This window comes from Agrilus planipennis, unplaced genomic scaffold (genome assembly GCF_000699045.2).
Source record: "Agrilus planipennis isolate EAB-ADULT unplaced genomic scaffold, Apla_2.0 scaffold20, whole genome shotgun sequence".
NCBI classification, from domain to species: domain Eukaryota; kingdom Metazoa; phylum Arthropoda; class Insecta; order Coleoptera; family Buprestidae; genus Agrilus; species Agrilus planipennis.
The window spans coordinates 1-8931 of record NW_020439516.1 but is presented as its reverse complement, the minus strand read 5'-3'; the positions used below and the strand labels follow the sequence as shown (position 1 = coordinate 8931).

At 37.7% G+C, this 8931-nt stretch overlaps 1 protein-coding gene and 1 long non-coding RNA gene across 7 annotated transcripts in view; both read left to right on the top strand.

Moving 5' to 3' along the window:
* Window positions 1-4051, top strand: part of LOC108743130 — a 32106-nt gene extending 28055 nt beyond the window's left edge. For 5 of the 6 annotated variants that reach the window (XR_003232084.1, XR_003232086.1, XR_003232087.1 and 2 more), the window contains 2 exons: window positions 1240-1415; window positions 2825-4051. This is a non-coding gene — a long non-coding RNA (uncharacterized LOC108743130). The remainder of the gene's footprint in view (window positions 1-1239; window positions 1416-2824) is intronic. The other variant, XR_003232085.1, reaches the window with a different exon arrangement.
* Window positions 4052-4194: 143 nt separating this feature from the next.
* Window positions 4195-6129, top strand: LOC108743129 (cytohesin-1-like). The gene is made up of 2 exons (XM_018478587.2): window positions 4195-4488; window positions 4599-6129. The coding sequence occupies exons 1-2, from the start codon at window positions 4273-4275 to the stop codon at window positions 5088-5090; spliced, it is 708 nt and encodes a 235-aa protein (XP_018334089.2). The 5' UTR covers window positions 4195-4272; the 3' UTR covers window positions 5091-6129.
* The last annotated feature ends 2802 nt before the right edge of the window (window positions 6130-8931 follow it).

The window sequence follows — 8931 nt, the reverse complement described above, 5'->3', positions numbered from 1 at the left end:
ATTTGCAGTCAAATGGCAGTGCAATATCTGGGGATCGTCTCTGTGATTGTGTGAGCATCTAATTGTTAAGTGAGTAATCGCTTGTTCTTAGTTGTTGACTATATGTTGATTAAGTGATTATGATGTCTTAAAGCAACCCTGAAACATCTCCCTGTGATGATACAAGGGAGTTTTTATCAACAAAACTAGTATAAAATTCACCAGCACAATGTTCGAAAACGTTAACTCACTTTTTATAAGAAACTAGTACTTTATTTTTAGGAAACCGTTTAAGTAATTCGAAATCACAATTAATTTATAAAAAGTTACACTTATTTAAATCACTCAATTAGCAGAGGAGCCGTTTGATGATTACTTCAGTAGGGTATGCAGGTAATGTTAAGAAGGAGGCTGAACGGATCATATGTAATAGTGAGTTCATTTGTACATTATATTATAGGCTAAATTTTTGAAACTGTAACATGTTTATTTAATTTGACCAGGGTGTTTTGCTCTGTCTGGTATTTTTCCTTTCACGTATCGTTAGTCGCATGGTACGCACCCAACTTCTTCATAGTTTAAATTGAGGTTAACATGTTTCTATAGTTATTTGATATTGTAATTTTGACAATTAATTTATTTTGTAATGTGTAGGCTTCTTCATTGTAATACTTTTGTTAATTTTAGTATTTCAGTTGGTTTTTGGTGCGTTTTTGTTATTTATTTCATGTTATTTACTTAATAACATAGTTAATTTGTTTTTCTTGTCGATTATTTGCAGATAGTTGACTTAACAGTCTACTGTAGGGTAGGACACCTAGAACTTTGTTGTTTGCTGCTTACCACTAACATAGAACGAATTTGCAGTCAAATGGCAGTGCAATATCTGGGGATCGTTTCTGTGATTGTGTGAGCATCACCAGTACAATGTTCGAAAGCGTTAAGTTACTTTTTATAAGAAACGAGCACTTTACGATTAGCAAGCTGTTTAAGTAATAGGTGTTCACTATTAATAAATACAAAGTTACAATCATTTGAATCAGTTAACGAAAGGAGAAGAAGGTTGATAGATAGCTGAACTGATCATATATATTAGCGAGTTCATTTGACATTGGGCTACTTTTGTTAATTTTGCTAGTTCATTTCGCTTTTGGTGCTGTTTTGTTATATATTTCATATTATTTCGTTTATAATGTAGTTAATTTGTTTTTCTTGTCGATTATTAGCAGATCGTTGACTTACTTGTCTACTGTGTTGTAGGACTCCCTGGACTTTGTTGTGTGCTGCTTATCGCTAACCTAACACGAATTGGCAGTGAATAGTGGTGGGAATAAAGTCCATTATACTATTTATTGATATAAACTGAGAAATAAGTTCATAATTACTTTAAGGTGCTATGCATGCTATAGCTATAGAAGATGAATTAATAATTCATAGTGAGTACATTTAACATTTTAGTATTTTTATTAGTTTTAAATACATAAGAAGTACATTTTCTTTAACAACTGTACAGTAAGTTTGGAAGTTGTAATATGTTGTTTGTTTAATAATGCTACGGTGTGGATTTGTTATTTTTCTGTTCATCTGTATGCAAGCCTCATATCACACCATATCCCACACCCAAGTCTCGTACCCTAAATGCCTCATAGCACATCCACAGTAAATAGCCACACACTTCATGCCCTAGTTATGCCAACTATCGCGCAACACCATACACATCTAACGCCACTCCCACCATCTGGTATCTTGAATCCGCGCCCGTTGTCTGTTTAGCATTGTCTGATAACCAGTGTATGATGTACTGTGGTGTTCGAAGTGTGTTGAACGCCTCATGGCCGGTGTGGTATAGGCGACAGCTATCATGTTCGGTGCCAAATAGGCAATGCCGTGTATTGAACATATATTTTTGTTCAGGTGTCCGCTGTTCGGTTTAAGGTGTATAGTTCAGGATTGAGGTACGTGTTGGGTATGTGTGGTTCGGTGAGCGGTATCAGTTGTGCGTTGCCGGGATTTGCTACCAGGGGTCCGGCATCCGTTGTCAGTGGTTCGGTTTCGAGAAAGACAGTAATGGTTACGGTGCTAGTGTTCAGTAGGAAGTTCTGTATTAGGTACCGGAAATCAGATGTGTCCGTGATCCGAGCTTCGGTGCCATGGAAAAAGATCCGATATGGTGGTACAACGGCAGTTACGAATATTTAATGGGAGGGGGGTCCGGTAACAGGCATCCGATATTTCGACGTGGGGATGTGACAGCCGGTGGTTGGTGTCCGGCGTCATATGTCCAGTGCCTGGTACTTTGAAGGGTCTCCGGTAGTGTCAGTAGCAGTTTTTGGGGCTCGGTATCAGCGATCCGGGCTTTACTATCTCGCACTACGTGTGACAGTTGAAGTAGGTACGAAAAAACGGCGTGTGAGACAGGAACCATGGTCCTGCGGGAGTGGTCCTATCTCGAGGTCGGGAATGTTGTGCCCCGTATCCGATGCGGTAATCGGACAGCAATATTCCGGAATCGGGGTGCGGTGTTTGCTGCAGAGGCCGGACGTCCGTAATCAGATTTCCATGTTCGGTATGAAGAGTGCGATATAGGGGTCCGTGCCGGTAGTAGAAATCAGGGGTAGAATACTGAGGTGCTGTACGAGAGTGTGAGGTAGGGAGTGTTGTATCAGGGTGCGGTGTTAGGAAAGATGGGGTGCGGTGTCCACGTTCGGTAGTATGTGTGGTGTGAAATGTATTTTTGGAATCCAGGTACGACGTTCTGAACGTTGTGCCAGCCAAGGGTGCGACTTTTGGTGTCGTCGACTTGTTATTCTTTGTACGGGATTTGATGCACGGTACTTTGTTTCAGATAAGCGCCGTTCGGCGTTGTGATCGGATTACGGTATTAAATAACTGATGGATAGTAGATGGAAACCTACGGACGTGGAAGGTTTTTTGTCTTGTAGCTGTTGGCGCCCCTTGTTTGTTGCGGTCTGGGAATGCAGTACTCGGGAGTCAGTGAGTTGTGTCCGGTGTCAGGAGATTATGCCTTGTCCCATACGGTTCAGCAGGGTTCATGTAACAGGTAAGTGATAAACGTTACGTTTTTGGGGTCTAGTAGAATTAGATGTAGGGGTCGTCTCGTCAGGTTAGGTCAGGTCAGGTAACGTCAGGGTATTTTTGGTCTGGTCAGACCAAGTGGAATCAGTTCAGGTCGGGTTGGATTAGGTCAAGTCTTATTGGGTCTGGTCGGATTAATTCGTGTTGCATCGGATTAGGTCAGGTCAGGTCGGGCCAGGTCAGATCAGGTCCGGTCTAGTCGGGTCATTTAAGGTCGACATAGGTCAGGTCACGTCGGATTAGGTAAGGTCGGGTCAGATCAGGTTGGTTAATTCCGTTCAGATCGGGTCGGGTCAGGTCGCATTGGGTCGGGTGAGATCGGGTTACTCGTGCTACGTCGGGTTAGGCCAGGTCAGTTTGGGTTCGGTCAGGTTCTGTTCGGTCAGGATAGGTAAAGTCTGGTAACTTTAAGTCGGGTCAGGTTAGGTCGTGTCAGTTTAGGTCATGTAGGGTAAGGTCAGGTCGGGTCACTGTCGGGAGCGGTGAGGTTAAGTCGGGTCGGGTCGTTAGGACAGATCGCGTTAGGTTAGGCCTGGCCTATACAGGCGGGTCAGGTCATATAGGGACAGTTTAGGTCAGGTCGGGGCAGGTGAGGACGTATTGGGACGGGTCAGGTCAGGTTAATTCGTGTTGCGTTGTCAGGTCAAATCGGGACACAAGGTCGTGTCATTTCAGGCCAAGTCGACTTCGGCCAGTTCGCGTCATATCAAGTAGGGTCACTAGGTCGTACTATTTCAGGCTCGGTCAGGTCATGTCAAGTCAGGTCAGGTCAGGGCCGGTAAGGCTGCTTTGGGTCGAGTCAGGTTAGGTCAGGTCAAGTCGGGTCGGTTCAGGTCAGGCCGTGTTGGCTAGCCTCAGGTCTATTATTTCTGGTCCGGTCGAATAGGTTACTGTTAGGTCGGGTCAAGTCATTTGGGGTCAGTTCAGATCAGATCGGGATGGATCGATTCCGATTGCATGGCGACGGGTTAGGTAAGGCTAGGTCATGTGTCGTAATNAGAGAAATTAACGGCGTACTTTTTGAAATTTCCTTTTTCTTTACAAATTAGAAAATACCGTATTATTGTAGTTTCATTAATTTGTCCGTATAACAAGATGAGAATGCCTACAATTATTATCAAAGTAATAAGTATTATTATTCGTAGACAATTCTTGTGGAGTTTCCGTTTGCCAGGAGAAGCACAAAAGATCGATAGGATGATGGAATGCTTTGCAAAAAGATACTGTGAATGTCAGGGAGAAAATAATATATTTCAAAATTCGGACACGTGTTATGTTCTTTCATTTGCCATCATCATGCTGAACACGAGTCTCCACAATCCAAGCGTTAAAGAAAAACCAACGATCGATCAGTTTATTAATATGAATCGAGGCATCAATATGGGACAGGATTTACCAAGAGAATTACTGGTGGTAAGTTCATGTGTGATCATAGTATGATTGAATTTTTTTTTATGGTTGTGTCGGTTTAGTAGAAGAAAAGCTTCTTCGTTCGTTATCATGATATTGATTAATGTTTGCAGGGTCTTTATGAAAGTATCAAAGCTGAGCCTTTTAAGATTCCAGAAGATGATGGTAACGATTTAATGCATACGTTTTTTAATCCGGACAAAGAAGGTTGGCTGTGGAAACAAGGCGGTCGTTATAAAAGTTGGAAACGGCGCTGGTTCATTCTAAACGATAACTGCCTGTATTATTTTGAATACACGACAGATAAGGAGCCCCGAGGTATCATCCCATTGGAGAACATCTCCGTCCGAGAATGTACCGATCGTCAAAAACAACATTGCTTTGAACTTTATGCAAGTGGAGGTGCGGATTTCATAAAGGCCTGTAAAACAGATTCGGAAGGTAAAGTTGTCGAGGGTAAGCATACGGTTTATAGAATGTCGGCAAGTAGCGAAGAGGAAAAGATCGATTGGATGAACAGATTAAGTCAAAGTATAAGTCATAATCCTTTTTACGATATGCTGGCCAGTAGAAAGCGGAAAGCCCAATATACAGCCAAAAATTAACCAATACAATACCATACAACAATTGAGATTTTTGTGTGCTCATGTCACCCTTATAATTTTCACTATCATTTTTTTTTTTCAATTTATGGTATATGAAGCCGCTGAAATTAATTATTAACTAAAAGTAAATTTCATAATGAAATTTGTTAAACTCGTCGTTTTTAATGCAGTACTGTGCTCGTTGGTCTGTAGTAATACCTAAATTTACATATGTAATTAATAACGAACGGTATGTGATGATAGTAATTTTTTAAATAAAGTCCTACATATTTCTACTTATTTTCTAGAGAAGATGTGAACGATAAATATGCTCAAAAAACAAAATTCTTTCTCTTTTCCTAATCGCCTTTCATGTTCTTTATAAGTACTTTGAAAATTAGCCCAAGCAGGTTGTTTGTTGTATTTTACACGAATTTCTTAATTAGGGGAGACGTGTCGACATTTCGATCGTTTGATATTTCTATGAATTAATGCGATTAATAATCGTCACATATCGAAGAACCTAACGAGAGACTGGGCTTGCAATTATTGTTAAGCTCCTTACATATCGATTAATTAACAAGTTTTATTATTTGTTGTTTGCAATTAAAAAAGAAATTTGTTCATGGAAAATTACATATGTCGAGGTTTCTCAAATGTTTTATTTTAACTTTGCTTTGTACATTTGCATATTTAGAATATTTGTTATATTTTCTTCGAACTTGTATGTACAGCGTATGTGTGCGTGCGTGCGTTGTTGTTGTTGTTATTATGATTTATAAATTACTATTTTATAATATTTTAAATACTAGTCGAACCCTGAAAATTATTATATGTATAAATATTTACAAATACTAACGTAGGAATTTATATTATTCATTGATACCTGAAGGAATCGTAATACACCTTTCTTATTATCAATTAAGAGAAACTTTTTGTACATGAATTGAATGTATATAATAAGTTAAGTATGTACCTATATGTGATGTACATATTATAATATTATGTGAATCTTTTAAGAAGCAATAAACAATTGTTTCCTAAACTATGTAAAAATGCACGAGAGGAAAAGTTTTCATTCCCAAAAGTCGTTTTATTAAAGTGTGATATACTGATATTGCACTAATAGGAGGAATTACTTTCATAATGGACAGAAGTAACCGGTTTTGCATTTTCCACCCTTCATTTTCAAAATCTTTCTTTTACTTTTATTTTAATTATGCACTTTTAAACGTTTAATTTCTACCTTAGTATAGGATCTAAGGTTGTCAAAATTATATGAGGGACGTAGGAGAAGCCCCACGCAAGGACAAAATGGACTGTAGTAACCGGTGATAATTTTGCAACCCTAATTCTTAAAATCTTTCCTTTACTTTTATTTTAATTATGCAATTTTGAAAGTACTGCTGCTATTTTAACTAGTTCTTCCCACTTATCAGTCACGATAAGCTCAAAACTGTAAGCACCATTACTTCCAGTGGTCGAACTTCACTTTTGTTAACAAGTTGTTTAATCATTTTCCTTGTGTTACAAATTGTTTAAAAAAGAAATGTTTGTAAATGGGCAGGTAACACATCGTACACCTCAGCATAGTAAATTGCATATCCCAACTGCGTGATTTATAAAACAATTTTGAAAGTTATGTTTCTCCTTTATAATAGGGGCTAAAATTGCGAAAATCACATGATTGGCGTATAAAGAGTCCCACGGAGGGACAAAATATACAGAAGTAACCGGTGAGCATTTTGCACCCCTTATATTTAAAATCTTCTTTCTTTTACTTTTATTTTAATTAAGCAATACTGAAAGTTTAGTTTCTCCCTTACTATAGGGTCTAAGATTGTCAAAATCACATTAGGCACGTAGAAGGAGCCCCACGCAAGGACAATAAGGGCAGAAGTAGCCGGTGAGTATTTTGCACCTTTCATTTTTAAAATCTTCTTGTTTTTATTTTTATTTTAGTTAAGCAATTTAAAACTTTAGTTTCACTCTTGCAATATGGTTTAAGATTGTAAAAATAACATGAGGGACATAGAGCTAGCCCCACGCAAGGACAATCTGGATAGAAGCAACTGGTGAGCATTTTGCACCTGTCATTTTTAAAATTTTCTTGTTTTCACGTTTATTTTTATTAAGCAATATTGAAAGCTTAATTTTTCCCTTACTGTAGGGCCTAAGACTGTCATAATCACACGAGGGACGTAGAAAGAGCCCCACGCATGGACAATATGGACTGAAGTAACCGGTGAGAATTTTGCACCTTTCAGTTTTAAAATCTTCTTGTTTTTATTTTTATTTTAGTTAAACAATTTAAATCTTTAGTTTCACCCTTACAATATGGTCTAAGATTGTAAAAACAACATGAGGGACATAGAGCTACCCCCACGCAAGGACAATATGGATAGTAGCAACTGGTGAGCATTTTGCAACCCTTATTCTTAAAATCCTCCTTTTGCTTCTATTTTAACTAGTTCTTCTCACATATCAGTCACGGTAAGCTCGAAACTGTTAGCGCCATTGCCTCCAGTGGTCGAAATTCACTTTTGTGAACAATTTGTTTAATCATTTTCCTAGTGTTAGAAATTGTTTAAAAAATTAAATTCAAAGGAATTGTTTATAAAATGGTAGGCAACACATCGTACACTGCAGTATAGGCAATTGTATATCCTAACTGCGTATTATATAAAACAATTTTGAAAGTTAAGTTTCTGCTTAATAATTTGGTCTAAAATTGTGAAAATCACATGATGCAAGTAGAAAGAGCCCCACGCATGGATAATATGCACAGAAGTAACCGGTGAACATTTTACACCCCTTATCTTTACAATATTCTTTTTTTAACTTTTATATTAATTAAGCAATATTGAAAGTTTATTATCTCCCTTACTATAGGGTGTAAGATCGTCAATTTCACATGAGGGACGTAGAAGGAACCCCACGCAAGGACCAAATGAACAGAAGTAACCGGTGAGCATTTTGAACCATTTTTGTTAAAATCTTGTTGTTTGTTAGCATGTAATTCTTAAGTAAGTGATCTCTTGTTTTTTTTGCTGTGTCTATAGCGATTAAGCTATTGTCATGCCTTAAAGCAATGCTTAGCCGTCTTCGTGTGATGATGCAAGCGAGTTTTAATTAAAACACTAGTATAAAATTCACCAGTACAATGTTCGAAAACGTTAACCTGTTTTTTATAAGAAACGAGCACTTTATGTTTAGGAAGTTGTTCAAGTAATTCATAATCACAATTAATGTATAAAAAGTTACACTTATTTAAATCACTCAAGGAACAGAGGAGCCGTTTGATAATTACTTCAGTAGGGTATCCAGGTAATGTTAGTAAGGAGGCTGAACGGTTCATATGTAATAGTGAGTTCATTTGGACATTATATTATAGGCAAAATTTTTGAAAATGCAACATGTTTATTTAATTTGACCAGGGTATGCTTTGCTTTGTCTGGTATTTTTCCCTTCATGTATCGTTAGACGCATGGAACGCACCCAATGTCTTCATAGCATAAATTGAGTTTAATATCCAACTATGGTTATTTGATATTGTTATTTTGACTTTTGACATTTTATCGTGTTTTGTAATGTGTAGGCTTCTTCATTGTAATACTTTTGTTAATTTTAGAATTTCAGTTGGTTTTTGGTGCGTTTTTGTTATTTATTTCATGTTATTTACTTAATAACATAGTTAATTTGTTTTTCTTGTCGATTATTTGCAGATAGTTGACTTAACAGTCTACTGTAGGGTAGGACACCTAGAACTTTGTTGTTTGCTGCTTACCACTAACATAGAACGAATTTGCAGTCAAATGGCAGTGCAATATCTGGGGATCGTTTCTGTGATTGTGTGAGCATC

What these genes read in the sequence shown, in the direction of transcription:
- LOC108743129 (XM_018478587.2), top strand. Translation starts at nt 4,273, where the DNA reads ATGATGGAATGCTTTGCAAAAAGATACTGTGAATGTCAGGGAGAAAAT. An exon ending in TACCAAGAGAATTACTGGTG is followed by an intron (nt 4,489 to 4,598) that starts GTAAGTTCATGT and finishes TAATGTTTGCAG; the next exon opens with GGTCTTTATGAAAGTATCAA.